Raw genomic sequence first — 18992 nt, 5'->3', positions numbered from 1 at the left:
CATCTTGATTTGGTGATACCCTAAGTAGGCATCGAGGAAAGACAGGGTTTCGCACCCAGCAGTGGAATCCACGATTTGATCGATGCGAGGCAGAGGGTAGGGAACTTTCGGACATGCTTTGTTTAGACCAGTGTACTCTACACACATCCGCCATTTCCCTCCTTTCTTTCTCACAAGCACAGGGTTGGCAAGCTATTCGGGATGGAATACCTCTTTTATGAACCCTGCCGCCATTAGCTTGTGGATCTCCTCGCCTATGGCTCTGCGCTTTTCTTCATCGAATCGGCGCAGAGGCTGCTTCACGGGTCGGGCTCCAGCTCCAATATCCAGCGAGTGCTCGGCGACATCCCTCGGTATGCCGGGCATGTCCGAGGGACTCCACGCGAAAACGTCGGCGTTTGCACGGAGGAAGTCGACGAGCACTGCTTCCTATTTGGGGTCGAGCTCGGAGCCGATCCGGATCTGCTTGGAGGCGTCGTTGCTGGGGTTGAGAGGGACAGACTTAACCGTCTCCGCTGGCTCGAAGTTGCCGGTGAAAGTCGCCTAGAGGGGGGGTGAATAGGGCGAAACTGAAATTCTCAAAAATAAACACAACTACAAGCCGGGTTAGCGTTAGAAATATAATAGAGTCCGCGAGAGAGGGTGCAAAACAAATCGCAAGCGAATAATGAAGTGAGACACGCGGATTTGTTTTACCGAGGTTCGGTTCTCTCAAACCTACTCCCCGTTGAGGAGGCCACAAAGGCCGGGTCTCTTTCAACCCTTCCCTCTCTCAAACGGTCCCTCGGACCGAGTGAGCTTCTCTTTCTCAAATTACTTGGGAATCAAACTTTCCGCAAGGACCACCACACGATTGGTGTCTCTTGCCTCAATTACAAGTGAGTGTTTGATCACAAGAAAGAATGCCAAAGAAAAAGAAGCGATCCAAGCGCAAGAGCTCAAATGAACACTACAAATCACTCTCTCTAGTCACTAAGGCTTTGTGTGGAGTTGGGAGAGGATTTGATCTTTTTTGGTGTGCTTTGCAATGAATGCTAGCTCTTGTATAGTGGTTGGAAGCTGGAAAACTTGGATGCCATGAATGGTGGGTGGTTGGGGGTATTTATAGCCCCAACCACCAAACTAGCCGTTTGGTGAGGCTGTCTGTTCGATGGCGCACCGGACAGTCCGGTGCACACCGGACATGTCCGGTGCGACAGCCACGTCACCAGAAGCCGTTGGGGTCGACCGTTGGAGCTCTGTCTTCTGGGCCCGCCTGGATGTCCGGTGGCGCACCGGACATGCACTGTAGATTGTCCGGTGCGCCAGTATGGGCGTGTCTGACCTCTGCACGCGCAGCGCGCGCATTTAATGCCTCGCAGGTAGCCGTTGGCGCCGAAATAGCCGTTGCCCCGCTGTTACACCGGACAGTCCGGTGTACACCGGACAGTCTGGTGAATTATAGCGGAGCAGCTTCAATAAATTCCCGAGGCTGGTGAGTTCCGGAGGCCACTCTTCCTTGGAGCACCGGACATGTCCGGTGTACACCGGATAGTCCGGTGAATTATAGCGGAGTCGCTTCCGGAAATTCTCGAAGGTGACGAGTTCGAAGTTTGAGTCCTCTGGTGCACCGGACATGTCCGGTGGCACACCGGACAGTCCGGTGCGCCAGACCAGAGGTGCCTTCGGTTTACCCTTGCTCCTTTGTTTGAACCCAATACTTGGTGTTTTTATTGGCTAAGTGTGAACCTTTTGCACCTGTATAACTTATACACTAGAGCAAGCTAGTTAGTCCATTTATTTTGTGTTGGGCAATTCAACCACCAAAATTAATTAGGGACTAGGTGTAAGCCTAATTCCCTTTCAATCTCCCCCTTTTTGGTGATTGATGCCAACACAAACCAAAGCAAATATAAAAATGCATAATTGAACTAGTTTGCATAATGTAAGTGCAAAGGTTGCTTGGAATTGAGCCAATATAAATACTTACATGATGTGCATGGATTGTTTCTTTGTTTTTAACATATTGGACCACATTTGCACCACATGTTTTGTTTTTGCAAATCCTTTTGTAAATTCTTTTCAAAATCCTTTTGCAAGATAGTCAAAGGTAAATGAATAAGATTTTTGAGAAGCATTTTCAAGATTTGAAATTTTCTCCCCCTGTTTCAAATGCTTTTCCTTTGACCAAACAAAAATCCCTCTAAATGAGATCCTCCTCTTAGTGTTCAAGAGGGTTTTGATATATCATTTTTGAAATACTACTTCCTCCCCCTTTAGAACATAATAAGATACCAATTTGAAATTGACCAATTGAAAATCTCCAAATTTTTAAAATTAGGTGGTGGTGCGGTCCTTTTGCTTTGGGCTCATATTTTCTCCCCCTTTGGCATGAATCGCCAAAAAACGGAATCATTAGAGCCCGACGAAATACTTTCTCCTCCTTTGGTTATAAAATAAATGAGTGAAGATTATACCAAAGTTGGAGAGATGCTTGGAGTGACGGCGAAGGATGAGTAGTAGAGTGGAGTGGAAGCCTTTGTCTTCGCCGAAGACTCCAATTCCCTTTCAGTATACCTATGACTTGGTTTGAAAGACACTTGAAAACATATTAGTCATAGCATATATAAAAGAGACATGATCAAAGGTATACGTGTGTGCTATGTGTGCAAATTAGCAAAAGAAGTTCCTGGAATCAAGAATATTGAGCTCATGCCTAAGTCTGGTAAAAGATTGTTCATCAAGTGGCTTGGTAAAGATATCGGCTAATTGATCTTTAGTGTTAATGTATGAAATCTCGATATCCCCCTTTTGTTGGTGATCCCTAAGAAAATGATACCGAATGGCTATGTGTTTAGTGCGGCTATGCTCAACGGGATTATCCGCCATGCGGATTGCACTCTCATTATCACATAGAAGAGGAACTTTGGTTAATTTGTAACCATAGTCCCGCAGGGTTTGCCTCATCCAAAGCAATTGCGCGCAACAATGGCCTGCAGCAATATACTCGGCTTCGGCGGTAGAAAGAGCGACCGAATTTTGCTTCTTTAAAGTCCAAGACACCAAGGATCTTCCCAAGAACTGGCAAGTCCCCGATGTGCTCTTCCTATTAATCTTACACCCTGCCCAATCGGCATCCGAATAACCAATCAAATCAAATGTGGATCCCCGAGGGTACCAAAGCCCAAACTTAGGAGTATAAGCCAAATATCTCAAGATTCGTTTTACGGCCGTAAGGTGGGATTCCTTAGGGTCTGATTGGAATCTTGCACACATGCAAACGGAAAGCATAATGTCCGGTCGAGATGCACATAAATAAAGCAATGAACCAATCATCGATCGGTATACCTTTTGATCCACGGACTTACCTCCCGTGTCGAGGTCGAGATGCCCATTTGTTCCCATGGGTGTCTTGATGGGCTTGGCATCCTTCATTCCAAACTTGGTTAGAATGTCTTGAGTGTACTTCGTTTGGCTAATGAAGGTGCCCTCTTGGAGTTGCTTGACTTGGAATCCTAGAAAATACTTCAACTCCCCCATCATCGACATCTCGAATTTCTTTGTCATGATCCTACTAAATTCTTCACATGTAGATTCGTTAGTAGACCCAAATATGATATCATCAACATAAATTTGGCATACAAACAAATCATTGTCAAGAGTTTTAGTGAATAAAGTAGGATCGGCCTTGCCGACTTTGAAGCCATTAGCAATAAGGAAATCTCTAAGGCATTCATACCATGCTCTTGGGGCTTGCTTTAGCCCATAAAGCGCCTTAGAGAGCCTATAGACATGGTTAGGGTACTCACTATCTTCAAAGCCGGGAGGTTGCTCAACATAGACCTCTTCCTTGATTGGTCCATTGAGGAAGGCACTCTTCACGTCCATTTGATAAAGCTTGAAGCCATGGTAAGTAGCATAGGCTAATAATATGCGAATTGACTCAAGCCTAGCTACGGGTGCATAGGTTTCACCAAAATCCAAACCTTCGACTTGTGAATACCCCTTGGCCACGAGTCGAGCTTTGTTCCTTGTCACCACACCATGCTCGTCTTGCTTGTTGCGGAAGACCCACTTGGTTCCTACAACATTTTGGTTAGGACGTGGAACTAAATGCCATACCTCGTTCCTCGTGAAGTTGTTGAGCTCCTCTTGCATCGCCATCACCCAATCCGAATCTTGAAGTGCTTCCTCTACCCTGTGTGGCTCAATAGAGGAAACAAAAGAGTAATGCTCACAAAAATGTGCAACACGAGATCGAGTGGTTACCCCTTTATGAATGTCGCCGACGATGGTGTCGACGGGGTGATCTCGTTGTATTGCATGGTGGACTCTTGGGTGTGGCGGCCTTGGTTCTTCATCCTCCTTGTCTTCATCATTTGCATCTCCCCCTTGATCATTGCCGTCATCTTGAGGAGGCTCATCATTTTGTTCTACCTCTTTATCAACTTGAGCCTCGTCCTCATTTTGGGTTGGTGGAGATGCTTGCGTGGAGGAGGATGGTTGATCTTGTGCATGTGGAGGCTCTTCGTATTCCTTAGGACACACATCCCCAATGGACATGTTCCTTAGCGCTATGCATGGAGCCTGTTCTTCACCTATCTCATCAAGATCAACTTGCTCTACTTGAGAGCCATTAGTCTCATCAAACACAACGTCACAAGAAACTTCAACAAGTCCTGAGGACTTGTTAAAGACTCTATATGCCCTTGTGTTTGAGTCATATCCTAGTAAAAAGCCTTCTACAATTTTAGGAGCAAATTTAGATTTTCTACCTCTTTTGACAAGAATAAAACATTTGCTACCAAAAACTCTAAAATATGAAATATTGGGCTTTTTACCGGTTAGGAGTTCATAGGATGTCTTCTTGAGGATTCGGTGTAGATATAATCGGTTGATGGCGTAGCAAGCGGTGTTGACCGCCTCGGCCCAAAACCGATCCGGTGTCTTGTACTCATCAAGCATGGTTCTTGCCATGTCCAATAGAGTTCGATTCTTCCTCTCTACTACACCATTTTGTTGTGGGGTGTAGGGAGAAGAGAACTCATGCTTGATGCCTTCCTCCTCAAGGAAGCCTTCAATTTGAGAGTTCTTGAACTCCGTCCCGTTGTCGCTTCTTATTTTCTTGATCCTTAAGCTGAACTCATTTTAAGCCCATCTTAAGAATCCCTTTAAGGTCTCTTGGGTATGAGATTTTTCCTACAAAAAGAACACCCAAGTGAAGCGAGAATAATCATCCACAATAACTAGACAGTACTTACTCCCGCCAATGCTTATGTAAGCGATCGGGCCGAATAGGTCCATGTGAAGGAGCTCTAGTGGCCTGTCACTTGTCATGATGTTCTTGTGTGGATGATGAGTGCCAACTTGCTTCCCGGCTTGGCATGCGCTACAAATCCTGTCTTTCTCAAAATGAACATTTGTTAGTCCTAAAATGTGCTCTCCCTTTAGAAGCTTATGAAGATTCTTCATTCCAACATGGGCTAGTCGGCGGTGCCAGAGCCAACCCAAGTTAGTCTTAGCAATTAAGCAAGTGTCGAGTTCAGCTCTATCAAAATCTACCAAGTATAGCTGACCCTCTAACACTCCCTTAAATGCTATTGAATCATCACTTCTTCTAAAGACAGTAACACCTACATCAGTAAACAGACAGTTGTAGCCCATTTGACATAACTGGGATACGGAAAGCAAATTGTAATCTAAAGAATCTACAAGAAAACATTGGAAATAGTATGGTCAGGTGATATAGCAATTTTACCCAATCCTTTGACCAAACCTTGATTTCCATCCCCGAATGTGATAGCTCGTTGGGGATCTTGGTTTTTCTCATATGAGGAGAACATCTTCTTCTCCCCTGTCATGTGGTTTGTGCACCCGCTGTCGAGTATCCAACTTGAGCCCCCGGATGCATAAACCTACAAAACAATTTTAGTTCTTGACTTTAGGTACCCAAACGGTTTTGGGTCCTTTGGCATTAGAAACAAGAACTTTGGGTACCCAAACACAAGTCTTGGAGCCCTTGTGTTTGCCCCCAACAAACTTGGCAACTACCTTGCCGGATTTGTTAGTCAAAACATAAGATGCATCAAAAGTCTTAAATGAAATGCTATGATCATTTGATGCAATAGGAGTTTTCTTTCTAGGCAACTTGGCACGGGTTGGTTGCCTAGAGCTAGATGTCTCACCCTTATACATAAAAGCATAGTTAGGGCCAGAGTGAGACTTCCTAGAATGAGTTCTCCTAATTTTGCTCTCAGGATAGCCGGCAGGGTACAAAATGTAACCCTCGTTATCCTGAGGCATGGGAGCCTTGCCCTTAACAAAGTTAGACAAGTTCTTAGGAGGGGCATTAAGTTTGACATTGTCTCCCCTTTGGAAGCCAATGCCATCCTTGATGCCAGGGCGTCTCCCATTATAGAGCATACTTCTAGCAAATTTAAACTTTTCATTTTCTAAGTTATGCTCGGCAATTTTAGCATCTAATTTTGTTATATGATCATTTTGTTGTTTAATTAATACCATGTGATCATGAATAGCATTGATATCAACATTTCTACATCTAGTACAAATAGAAACATGCTCAATATTAGATGTAGAGGGTTTGCAAGATTTTAGTTCAACAACCTTAGCATGCAACATATCATTCTTAGTTCTAAGGTCGGAAATAGTAGTATTGCAAACATCAAAATCCTTAGCCATAGCAATCAAATTTTCATTTTCTATTCTAAGGCTAGCAAGAGAATCATTCAATTCCTTAATCTTAGCAAGCAAATCATCATTATCATTTCTAAGATTGGGAATTGAAGCATCACAAACATGAGAATCAACCTTAGCAATTAATCTAGCATTTTCATTTCTAAGGTTGTCAATAGTCTCACGGCAGGTGCTTAGCTCACTATACAATTTTTCACATTTTTCAACTTGTAGAGCATAAGCATTTTTGACCTTAACATGCTTTTTGTTTTCCTTAATAAGGAAGTCCTCTTGAGAGTCCAAGAGATCATCCTTCTCATGAATAGCACTAATCAATTCATTTAATTTTTCTTTTTGTTGCATGTTTAGGTCGGCAAAAAGGGTACGCAAATTATTTTCCTCATCACTAGCATTATCATCACTAGAGGATTCATATTTAGTGGAGGATTTAGATTTAACCTTCTTCCTTTTGCCGTCCTTTGCCATGAGGCACTTGTGGCCGACGTTGGGGAAGAGGAGTCCCTTGGTGACGGCGATGTTGGCGGCGTCCTCGTCGGAGGAGGACTCGGTGGAGCTCTCGTCGGAGTCGCACTCCCGGCAAACATGGGCATCGCCGCCTTTCTTCTTGTAGTACTTCTTCTTTTCTCTCCTCTTTCCCTTCTTGTCGTCGCCCCTGTCACTGTCACTAGATATAGGACATTTTGCAATAAAATGACCGGGCTTACCACATTTGTAGCACACTTTCTTGGAGCGGGGTTTGTAGTCCTTCCCCCTCCGTTGCTTGAGGATTTGGCGAAAGCTTTTGATGATTAAAGCCATTTCCTCATTGTCGAGCTTGGAGGCGTCAATTGGTTGTCTACTCGGTGTAGACTCCTCCTTCTTCTCCTCTGTTGCCTTAAATGCCACCGGTTGTGCTTCGGACGTGGAGGGTTCGTCAAGCTCGTTGATCTTCTTTGAGCCCTTGATCATACATTCAAAGCTCACAAAATTCCCGATAACTTCCTCGGGGGTCATTAGTGTGTATCTAGGATTACCACGAATTAATTGAACTTGAGTGGGGTTAAGAAAAATGAGAGATCTTAGAATAACCTTAACCACCTCGTGGTCATCCCACTTCTTGCTCCCGAGGTTGCGCACTTGGTTCACCAAGGTTTTGAGCCGGTTGTACATATCTTGTGGCTCCTCCCCTTGGCGAAGACGAAAACGACCGAGCTCCCCTTCGATCGTTTCCTGCTTGGTGATCTTGGTGAGTTCATCACCCTCGTGCGCGGTCTTGAGAAGGTCCCAAATCTCCTTTGCATTCTTCAACCCTTGCACCTTGTTGTATTCCTCCTTGCTTAGAGAGGCAAGGAGTATGGTTGTGGCTTGGGAGTTGAAGTGCTCGATTTGGGCCACTTCGTCCGTATCATAGTCTTCATCCCCTACGGATGGTACCTGTGCTCCAAACTCAACAACATTCCATATACTTTTGTGGAGTGAGGTTAGATGAAATTTCATTAAATCACTCCACCTAGCATAGTCTTCGCCATCAAAGGTTGGCGGTTTGCCTAATGGAACGGAAAGTAATGGAGTCGATCTAGATGTACGAGGATAGTGTAGGGGGATCTTACTAAACTTCTTGCGCTCTTGGCGCTTAGAAGTTACGGACGGCGCATCGGAGTCGGAGGTCGATGTTGATGAAGTGTCGGTCTCGTAGTAGACCACTTTCCTCATCCTCTTGTGCTTGTCGCCTTTCCGATGCGACTTGTGAGAAGAAGATTTTTCCTTCTTCTCTTTGTGGTGAGAAGAGGAAGATCTTTTCTCCTTCCGTTTGGAGGAGTCCTTCTTCTTCTCCTTCCTCTTGGTGCGGGACTCTTCCGATGAAGTGCTCCCTTGGCTTGTAGTGGGCTTGTCGCCGGTCTCCATCTCCCTCTTGGTGTGATCTCCCGACATCACTTCGAGCGGTTAGGCTCTAATGAAGCACCGGGCTCTGATACCAATTGAAAGTCGCCTAGAGGGGGGGGGGGTGAATAGGGCGAAACTGAAATTCTCAAAAATAAACACAACTACAAGCCGGGTTAGCGTTAGAAATATAATAGAGTCCGCGAGAGAGGGTGCAAAACAAATCGCAAGCGAATAATGAAGTGAGACACGCGGATTTGTTTTACCGAGGTTCGGTTCTCTCAAACCTACTCCCCGTTGAGGAGGCCACAAAGGCCGGGTCTCTTTCAACCCTTCCCTCTCTCAAACGGTCCCTCAGACCGAGTGAGCTTCTCTTTCTCAAATCACTTGGGAATCAAACTTCCCGCAAGGACCACCACACGATTGGTGTCTCTTGCCTCAATTACAAGTGAGTGTTTGATCACAAGAAAGAATGCCAAAGAAAAAGAAGCGATCCAAGCGCAAGAGCTCAAATGAACACTACAAATCACTCTCTCTAGTCACTAAGGCTTTGTGTGGAGTTGGGAGAGGATTTGATCTTTTTTGGTGTGCTTTGCAATGAATGCTAGCTCTTGTATAGTGGTTGGAAGCTGGAAAACTTGGATGCCATGAATGGTGGGTGGTTGGGGGTATTTATAGCCCCAACCACCAAACTAGCCGTTTGGTGAGGCTGTCTGTTCGATGGCGCACCGGACAGTCCGGTGCACACCGGACATGTCCGGTGCGACAGCCACGTCACCAGAAGCCGTTGGGGTCGACCGTTGGAGCTCTGTCTTTTGGGCCCGCCTGGATGTCCGGTGGCGCACCGGACATGCACTGTAGATTAGGGATGGCAGCGGGTCGGGTTGTGTTCAGGTCTGATAATACCCGACCCGATATCATACCCGTCCCTTATACAAATATCCATATCCACCAAGTCAATCGGGTAAAAAAATGGACCCGTACCCGTACCCACCGGGTATCCGTCGGGTATCGGGTATCCGGTGGACGGTCGCCGGTCGCAGCCGCGTAGGCGTAGCTCGACCGCTCGGGGCAGCGTGCAGCGGGGCAGCAGGATGAAGATTGAAGCCTGAAGACTGGCCGACTGGTGGCCGTCCTGGCCTCCTGGGCAGCGGGGCAGCGGGCTGCTGCCTGCTGGAGTGCTGGGCGAGGGCGAGGGCGCGGGGCTGGGGCCTGGGGCCTGGCCGCCGCGGCGCCGCCTGGGAGCCTGGACGGGGGCATGCGGTTGGGGCTTGGGGCCTGGCCGCCGCGGCGCCGCCTGGGAGCCTGGACGGGGACTGCCGCAGTGCCGCCGGCCGCGTGGGGCGCTGGGTCCTGGGCTCCTGGCCTCCACCTCCAGGGAAGGCTGGGACGAGGACGACTGGGACTCTGGGAGTGGCGGCTGCGGTGGGTAGTGGGGTGGGCGGCCGAGACGGCTGGGAAGGGAAAGGAGTAGAGAATTTAGGGAGTTAGGGTTAGCGGTTCAGTGATTTAACCTTTGGGCTTCTTTTTCATGGGCCACAAAAACACAATTCGGGTATCCAGTGGATATCCATGGGTAAAACATAATATCCGTACCCTACCCGCCGTATTTCGGGTACCCGACCCGATAGTATCCATGGGTAAATTTTCAAACCCGAATCCATGTCCACCGGGTACGAAACCCGTGGGTATCCATACCCACGGGTCCAATTGCCATCCCTACTGTAGATTGTCCGGTGCGCCAGTATGGGCGTGTCTGACCTCAGCGCGCGCATTTAATGCGTCGCAGGTAGCCGTTGGCGCCGAAATAGCCGTTGCCCCGCTGTTACACCGGACAGTCCGGTGTACACCGGACAGTCTGGTGAATTATAGCGGAGTAGCTTCAATAAATTCCCGAGGCTGGTGAGTTCCGGAGGCCGCTCTTCCTTGGAGCACCGGACATATCCGGTGTACACCGGACAGTCCGGTGAATTATAGCGGAGTCGCTTCCGGAAATTCCCGAAGGTGACGAGTTCGAAGTTGAGTCCTCTGGTGCACCGGACATGTCCGGTGGCACACCGGACAGTCCGGTGCGCCAGACCAGAGGTGCCTTCGGTTTACCCTTGCTCCTTTGTTTGAACCCAATACTTGGTGTTTTTATTGGCTAAGTGTGAACCTTTTGCACCTGTATAACTTATACACTAGAGCAAGCTAGTTAGTCCATTTATTTTGTGTTGGGCAATTCAACCACCAAAATTAATTAGGGACTAGGTGTAAGCCTAATTCCCTTTTAGCCGGCATGGCGCTTCACGTCTGGCGCCTCCTTGGAGAGGCTCTCTAGGTCGGCGATGAGGGCCTCGGATTCGGCGAGGGCCTCGGCGTACTCCACACACTCCACGTCGCATTCGTACGCGTGTCGGTACGTGGGGCCGACGGTGATGACCCCATTGGGGCCCGACATCTTGAGCTTGAGGTAGGTGTAGTTGGGGACGGCCATGAACTTGGCGTAGCATGGCCTCCCCAGCACTGCGTGGTAGGTTCCTCGAAACCCGACCACCTCGAACGTGAGGGTCTCCCTTCGGAAGTTGGAGGGTGTCCCAAAGCAGATGGGTAGATTGAGTTGTCCAAGGGGCTGGACGCGTTTCCCGAGGATGATCCCGTGAAAAGGCGCAGCGCCTGCCCGGACCGAGGACAGATCGATCCGCAGGAGCCCGAGAGTCTCGGCGTAGATGATGTTGAGGCTGCTGCCTCCGTCCATGAGGACCTTGGTGAGCCTGACGTTGCCGATGACGGGGTCGACAACGAGCGGATATTTCCCCGGGCTCGGCACGCGGTCGGGATGGTCGCCCTGGTCGAAGGTGATGGGCTTGTTGGACCAGTCTAGGTAGACTGGCGCCGCCACCTTTACCGAGCAGACCTCCCGACGCTCTTGCTTGCGGTGCCGAGCCGAGGCGTTCGCTACTTGCCCACCGTAGATCATGAAGCAGTCGTGGACCTCGGGGAACTCTCCTGCCTTGTGATCCTCCTTCTTATCATCATCGCGGGCCCTGCCACCTTCCGCAGGTGGCCCGGCCTTGTGAAAGTGGCACCGAAGCATGGCGCACTCCTCAAGGGTGTGCTTGACGGGGCCCTGATGATAGGGGCGCGTCTCCTTGAGCATCTTGTCGAAGAGATTGGCACCTCCGGGAGGTTTCCGAGGGTTCTTGTACTCGGCGGCGGCGACAAGGTCCACGTCGGCAGCGTCGCGTTTCGCTTGCGACTTCTTCTTGCCTTTCTTCTTGGTGCTGCGCTGAGTTGACGCCTCGGGGACATCTTCCGGTGGGCTGCCCTGGGGCTGCTTGTCCTTCCAGAAGATGGCCTCAACCACCTCCTGGCTAGAGGCGAACTTGGTGGCGATGTCCATCAGCTCGCTCGCCCTGGTGGGGGTCTTGCGGCCCAGCTTGCTCACCAGGTCGCGGCAGGTGGTGCCGGCGAGGAACGTGCCGATGACATCCGAATCGGTGACGTTGGGCAGCTCGGTGCGCTGCTTCGAGAATCGCCGGATGTAGTCCCGGAGAGACTCTCCTGGCTGCTGGCGGCAGCTTCGGAGATCTCAGGAGTTTCCAGGGCGCACGTATGTGCCCTAGAAGTTGCCGGCGAAGGCTTGGACCAGGTCGTCCCAGTTGGAGATCTGCCCCGGAGGCAGGTGCTCCAGCCAAGCTCGAGCGGTGTCGGAAAGGAACAGGGGGAGGTTGCGGATGATGAGGTTGTCATCGTCCGTTCCACCCAGGTGGCAGGCCAGCCGGTAGTCCGCGAGCCACAGTTCCGGCCTCGTCTCCCCCGAGTACTTTGTGATAGTAGTCAGGGTTCGGAACCGGGTCGGGAACGGCGCCCGTCGTATGGCCCGGCTGAAAGCCTGCAGACCGGGTGGTTCGGGCGAGGGACTCCGATCCTCCCCGCTGTCGTAGCGTCCCCCACGTCTGGGGTGGTAGCCTCGGCGCACCCTCTCGTTGAGGTGGGTTCGACGGTTGCGGTGAGGGTGTTTGTTGCCAAGGCGACCCGGGGCCGTAGGCGCTGTGTTGCGCGTGCGCCCGGTGTGGACCGAGGCTTCCCGCATGAATCGGGAAGTCGAGGCGCGATGTTCCGAGGGGTACCCCTGCCTCCGGGAGGCAGAGCTTTTGGCCCCTCGGACCACGGCATCCTCCAGGAGATTCTTGAGCTCTCCCTGGATACGCCACCCCTCGGTGGTTGATGGCTCCGGCATCGCGCGGAGAAGTATTGCCGCTGCAGCCAGGTTTTGGCCAACCCCACTAGAAACCGGTGGCGGCCTTACCCTGACATCGTCGGCGATGCGGTGCTGGATGCCCTGGGGTAGATGACGCACTTCTCTGGCCGGAGGTTGGCCCGCCCATTCCTGCCTGATGTCCCGGCGGAACGGCTCAAGTGTTCCTGCTCCCTTGTCGAGCCTGGCCTGCATCTCGCGGATTTGCTCGAGCTGTGGGTCATGACCCCCCGCCGGGACGGGGACCACAACTAGCTCCCGAAGGATGTCAACGTGAGGCACATGCCTAGGGGGATCACCGTTCTCCGGCATACCAAGATGGTTGCCTTCGTCGGGACCCCCTAGATTGACGTGGAAACATTCACGACTTGGGCCGCAGTCCTCGTCGTCGAGGCTGCGGCTACCGTCGGAACAGTCGGAAAGGCAGTAGTCGCATGCGGTCATAAAGTCCCGCATGGCACTGGGGTTACCAAGTCCGGAGAAATCCCAACTAAAGTCGGGCTCGTCATCTTCCTCGGAACCCGAGGGCCCGTAGGTCGAGACAGCCGTCAGCCGGTCCCAGGGTGACCGCATACGATACCCCAGAGGGTTTGGACTCGCCTCTACGAGAGCGTCCACCAAAGCAAAGTCGCTTGGTGGGTCGAGGCTGAATCCAAAAGGCACGAGATGGGAATCGGTCGGTACCTCTTGGTCGACGGGCGGTGACGAAGTCACGTCAGGGGCAGACTGCACCGTCGTCTCAGGTACGAGGGTGATGCCCAACAAGTCCTTTGCGAGCGTGCTGGCGTCGTCCGTTTGCTTGGAGTTGGCGTGTCGCGGGGAGACGGCGCTCGTCTTCGTCTCGGACGCGAGGTCGATGCCCGACGTACCCCCCGTTGGGGCGCCGGCGCCGTCGACTCGCTCGACAGCCGACGAGGTGCCGCCTCCTGCTTGGCCTTGGTTGCCCCGCCTCCTCCTCCGTCGGCGGGGGAGGGGACGGGACAAGCCCGAATGTTGTTCTTCCACCACGTGGGGAAGACGTCACCGATTCCGCCGCCGGCGGGCGGGTTGTCGGCCGCCATTGTCGCTGTCGCGCGGCAGGGGAAGGAGTATCATGTCGTAGCTGCCGTCGAGGGACATAAACTCAAGACTCCCGAAACGGAGCACCGTTCTGGGCTGGAAAGGTTGCTGGAGACTGCCCATCTGGAGCTTGACGGGAAGCTGTTCGTCAACACGCAGCAGGCCCCTACCTGGCGCGCCAACTGTCGGCGTTTCGAACCCGGGGGGTCCCTGGGCCGACGAGTAAATTGTCGCTGCGTGCCCCAGCCTAGATGGGTCGGCGCGAGACGGAGCGCAAAGGGGGGAAAAACAGAGGGAGATAGGCGTTAAAGGGGAAACCCGCGGCCTTCGTGTTTGTCCCGCGCCCAGGTCGGGTGCACTTGTAGTAGGGGGTTACAAGCGTCCACGCGGGAGGGAGCGAGAGGCTTACGCGAGCGTCGTCCCGTCCTTCCCCGCGCGGCCAACCCTCTGTAAGAGGGCCCTGGACCTTCCTTTTATAGGCGTAAGGAGAGGATCCAGGTGTACAATGAGGGGTGTAGCAGTGTGCTAACGTGTCTAGCGGAGGAGAGCTAGTGCCCTAAGTACATGCCATCGTGGCAGCCGGAGAGGTTTTGGCACCCGGTTCGTGTGGTGTCGTGGCCGTCGGAGGAGCGCTGGAGCCTGGCGGAAGGACAGCTGTTGGGGCTGTCGAGTCCTTGCTGACGTCTCCTTGCTTCCGTAAGGGGGCTGAGAGCCGCCGTCGTCATAGAGCATGCGGGGCGCCATCATTACTTGTTTACCGAGGCGAGCTAGATGGGACACCGGTCTTGTTCCCCGTAGCCTGAGTTAGCTTGGGGTAGGGTAATGATGGTGCCTCTTGTGACGTGGATGGTCCGAGCCCTGGGTTGGGCGAGGTGGAGGCTCCTCTGAGGTCGAGGTCGAGTCTGTCTTCCGAGGCCGAGGTCGAGTCCGAGCCCCTGGGTCGGGCGAGGCGGAGACTGTCGGCTGAGGCCAGGGCTGAGTCCGAGCCCTGGGGTCGGGCGATGCGGAGTTTGTCGCCTTCCGGGGCTGAGCCCGAGTCCGAGCCCTGGGGTTGAGCGAAGCGGAGTTCGTCGTCTTCTGGGGCCGAGCCCGAGTCCGAGCCCTGGGGTCGGGCGATGCGAACTTCGTCGTATTCCGGGGCTGAGCCCGAGTCCGAGCCCTGGGGTCGGGCGAAGCGAAGTTCGTCGTCTTCCGGGGCCGAGCCCGAGTCCGATCCCTGGGGTCGGGCGAAGCGGAGTTCGTCGTCTTCCGGGGCTGAGCCCGAGTCTGAGCCCTGGGGTCGGGCGAAGTGGAGTTCGTCGTCTTCCGAGGCTGAGCCCAAGTCCGAGCCCTTCGGGCGATGCGGAGTTTCCTATGGCGCCAGAGGCCGGACTTGGCTGCTGTCAGCCTCACTCTGTCGAGTGGCACAGCAGTCGGAGCGGTGCAGGCGGCGCTGTCCTCTTGTCAGGCCGGTCAGTGGAGCGGCGAAGTGACTGCGGTCACTTCGGCTCTGTCGACTGAAGGGCGCGCGTCAGGATAAGTTGTCAGGCCACCTTTGCATTAAATGCTCCTGCGATACGGTCGGTCGGCGTGGCGACTTGGCTAAGGTTGCTTCTTGGCGAAGACTGGGCCTCGGGCGAGCCGAAGGTGTGTCCGCTGCTGGAGGGGGTCCTCGGGCGAGACGTAAATCCTCTGGGGTCGGCTGCCCTTGCCCGAGGCTGGGCTCGGGCGAGGCGAGATCGTGTCCCTTGAGTGGACCGATCCTTGACTTAATCGCACCCATCAGGCCTTTGCAGCTGTGTGCTGATGGGGGTTACCAGCTGAGGTTAGGAGTCTTGAGGGTACCCCTAATTATGGTCCCGACAACACCTAACATATATCAAATCAGTGTGTACAAATTAGAAAGAAGAGGGAGAATACATTGCTCCACAAGATCTATAGATCAAAAGATATGGAAAAATAGGGAGAGAGAAACATGGAGAGGAAATGAAAAAAATAAATTGATCATTGGTCATGAAATTGTCTGTACGATTTTGAAGGAAGCTCGGGGCTATGGCTTATAGTGTCGAGGTTGTTGCTATGGCTTATGGTGTCGAGCTACTATCACGTCAATATCAGAGTGACGTCCACGCGAACTATTGTGTACTCCCTCGATGTTATATGGGCTATAACACTAAAGTATGTTACCTCAACATTATGGTCCACGACACCGAACAACACGTCAAAATAGATCTATAGTTACTAAGAGCATCTCCGAGTGTCTTTCTAGATTTTACTCTCTAAATTATTATTTAGAGAGTCATTTGCATAAAAACCATGTTCTATATATTTTAAATCTCCAATATCTTTTCTATATCTTATTTGTACTCTAGAGAGCCATTCTCGTATTCTATCTTCAGCTAACGTGAAAACCGGAATAGAAGATGCTATATTTGGATAACCATTTTAAATAAGTAGTTGGAGGTTATTTTTTATAAAAATATTAATTTATATCAATTAGAAAAAATTAGAGAGCCTTTTGCGGTTGCTCTAAGGGTGTAAATATGAATTTTTGAGAAAAATGTTAAATTAAAAAAACTAGTGATCTCTGGCTCCAAAAATATATTTACAACCACCGAGGACGTAAACGTGAATATTAGGAAAAATGAGGCTAAATAAAAAAATCGACATAGATCATATATAGTACTACTGTGCTAATATGGCTTTTCATAGTAGGGATTTTATTTAAGTTTCTTCTTTGTTGAATACCCCACGATATAAGTAAATACGACGACATGATAAAAATTTAGTAAGAAGAAACACAGGTTTTCATGAGAGGTGGGAGGATTTTTTTTTTCTGCATATAACTTCAGATACACGATTTTAAATTTTTTTAAAAAAACTGATGTGTATTTTTGAAAACAGTGCAATAAAATCCCGCACTCAGAATAGCAAGTTTAAGACAACTTGTGCGCGGTATAGATTGGTGATCCATTAGCAGCGGCTACTGCAGTTTCTTACTAGTAGTACAAATTATACATCACTAGTTTACGCAAGAGCTTGCTCAAAAAGAGAGTACATGGGATTACTACTCCTCCCTATACATCGATCGATACAAGTACAAGGCGCGCGCGCAGCGGCGTGCCATGCCGGTTCAAGCGCGCGGCCGGCCATGTGCGCGCGTGTTGGGCCCGGGCACATCAAAAGCTCGGTACGACGCCGTAGCCGAAGTCGAGCACATATGACATCGGCACGGCGGCCTCGGCCTCGGCCTCAGCGTCGTCGGCGTCGGCGTCCCCGTCGTGGTCAGCACGCTTGGCAAACCGGCCCTTGATTCGCGGCCGCGTCTCGGCGTAGGCCTTCCGGGACGCGTACCGGATGGTCTTCTCGAAGCGCCTGTTCTTCCTTTTCTCACGGTACCGCATCAGGCGCGCCTCCCTGCTCTCCCCCATCAGCGGCACCGGCCTCACCGCAGCCAAGTCTCCCCGCTCCGGCACCACCTCCACGTCCGCGGATGGCACCTGCATACGGAACCGATCGAGTCCGCAACGATACGTCAGGACGAGCACATGGAGTGTCTAACGGATGTGCGTCCCGAAAGTTGGGAGCTTGGTTGGGGTCCTACGCTGTGGCTCTGGGGAGTCCCGGTGTATGGCATGTAGGCCTGAGGCTTGGGCCTTGTGAAGTCGAGCTCAAAGCTCCCGCCGCCGCTGCCGCTGCCGCCGAAGGCCTCTGGCACCACGCCAACCTCCGACGAGGAGCCCTGCAAGATCCATCGGGACGGTGTCCACAGCTCCACACATGAGTTTCAATTCCAAGATGATATATGCATCTAAAGGCAAGGCAAGGCAAGAGAAGGGCGAAGCTTACGCTATGAGCGAGGGAGGTGGCCGTGTAGGAGCTGTAGGAGGAGTGCTTAACGCCGATGCCGCACGTGAAGTCCAGCTCGACGGCAGCGCCGGCGCCGTTGGGGACGACGCTGTCAGCGTGCTGGAAGCGCGGGATCTCGACGCTGAGGTAGGGATCCAGTTCAGAGAAGAGGTAGTCCAGCTTCATGTCCTTGGCCTCCACGTTGAGGTTCAGCGCGTGCGCGTGCGCGTGCGCGTGCTCGGCCGCCGCGTGCTGCTCGTCGGCCTCGGAAGCGGCCGCCTCGCCGGTCCCGAACAGCATGGCCTCCACGGCCGCGGCGGCGGCCTCGGAGCCGATGGGGGCGACGGGGACCCGCGCGTGGCGCCGGGCCAGCGGGTTGGCGTCGTGGATGTCGGAGTCGCAGGCGGCGCAGAGCACGGCGGCGTCGGCCTTGCACGTGACGGCGGCGGGGGCCAGCTCGCAGACCTCGCACATCCACACGCGCTCGTGGCCCAGGCGCGCGTGCGCGGGCCGGGCGTCGCACGTCGTGCAGAGGAAGGATCCACCAACGCACGTGCGGCAGTGCACCGCCGCCGGGGCCCCCTCGCAGCTGCCGCACCGCCGGCCCCCCACGCCCCAGTACTTGTGCAGCTCCATCGAACGTGGTCACCAAGCAGCAGGTGTGCGCGCCCGCCTTCTCCTGGCTGGACGCGGCTAAGAGGAGGCTCAGCTGGACGCGGCAATGGTGAAGCGGTTCTTGTGGTGGTGGGGGAGGGAAGGCAGAGTGGCTGGCGTAGTAGTGGAGGGAGGCAGCGCAGCGCATAGCATGGTGGTGATGCGCTACATGTAGTAGTAGGTGGGGGACGGTGACGTGGCGGGGGCGGAACACGTGGGGGGCTGGGAACCAAGCGAAATCTGATTAAATATTATTTTTTTTGAGGATTTCGGCGTGGGGCGCCGGGCCCGCGGGTCATGTGATGGAGGTGGGTCCCGCGCACGAGGGGGAAGATATCTCGTATCTGCGTCGCGTCGCGTCAGGAGTGCTGGGCTTGGGCGGGCCGTGTTGGCCTTCCGCGGGGACAGAGGAAGAGGATAATCACAAAAAAAAATGTAGGGGGGATAATCCCTGACGGTGATGCTGGATTAGACGCCGCGGATAAACGGAGGCCACACTCCACTGCAGTCTGCAGCGTCACATTTCGTGTTAGCACAAGCCGCGTTCAGGCCACTATACGTGAGTGAAGCTGCACTGTCTCTATCCTTTGCAGTCTATGGTTCCAGCCCTTTTTTATTTCTACAGCAAGACCAACGACAGTCGACAGTTAAGATAATC

The 18992-nt window shown here is 52.3% G+C and overlaps 1 protein-coding gene across 1 annotated transcript; it reads right to left on the bottom strand.

Annotated features, from left to right (window-relative positions):
* Positions 1–16657: 16657 nt before the first annotated feature.
* On the bottom strand, positions 16658–18478 carry LOC100281837 (uncharacterized). Its single transcript, NM_001368108.1, has 3 exons — positions 17681–18478; positions 17436–17573; positions 16658–17331 (listed from the first exon to the last, which is right to left on the bottom strand). The coding sequence occupies exons 1-3, from the start codon at positions 18314–18316 to the stop codon at positions 17011–17013; spliced, it is 1095 nt and encodes a 364-aa protein (NP_001355037.1). The 5' UTR covers positions 18317–18478; the 3' UTR covers positions 16658–17010.
* Positions 18479–18992: the final 514 nt, after the last annotated feature.

The sequence above is a fragment of the Zea mays genome, chromosome 9 (assembly GCF_902167145.1).
Source record: "Zea mays cultivar B73 chromosome 9, Zm-B73-REFERENCE-NAM-5.0, whole genome shotgun sequence".
In the NCBI taxonomy this organism is placed as follows: Eukaryota; Viridiplantae; Streptophyta; class Magnoliopsida; order Poales; family Poaceae; genus Zea; species Zea mays.
Note: the sequence above shows the minus strand (reverse complement) of the source record. Positions and strands in the feature narration are given on the sequence as shown.

Coding starts and splice junctions, on each gene's coding strand:
- LOC100281837 (NM_001368108.1), bottom strand. CDS start 18,316: ATGGAGCTGCACAAGTACTGGGGCGTGGGGGGCCGGCGGTGCGGCAGC. Junction 17,574..17,680: donor CCACCTCCCTCGCTCATAGC/GTAAGCTTCGCC, acceptor TGGATCTTGCAG/GGCTCCTCGTCGGAGGTTGG. Junction 17,332..17,435: donor GGACTCCCCAGAGCCACAGC/GTAGGACCCCAA, acceptor TTCCGTATGCAG/GTGCCATCCGCGGACGTGGA.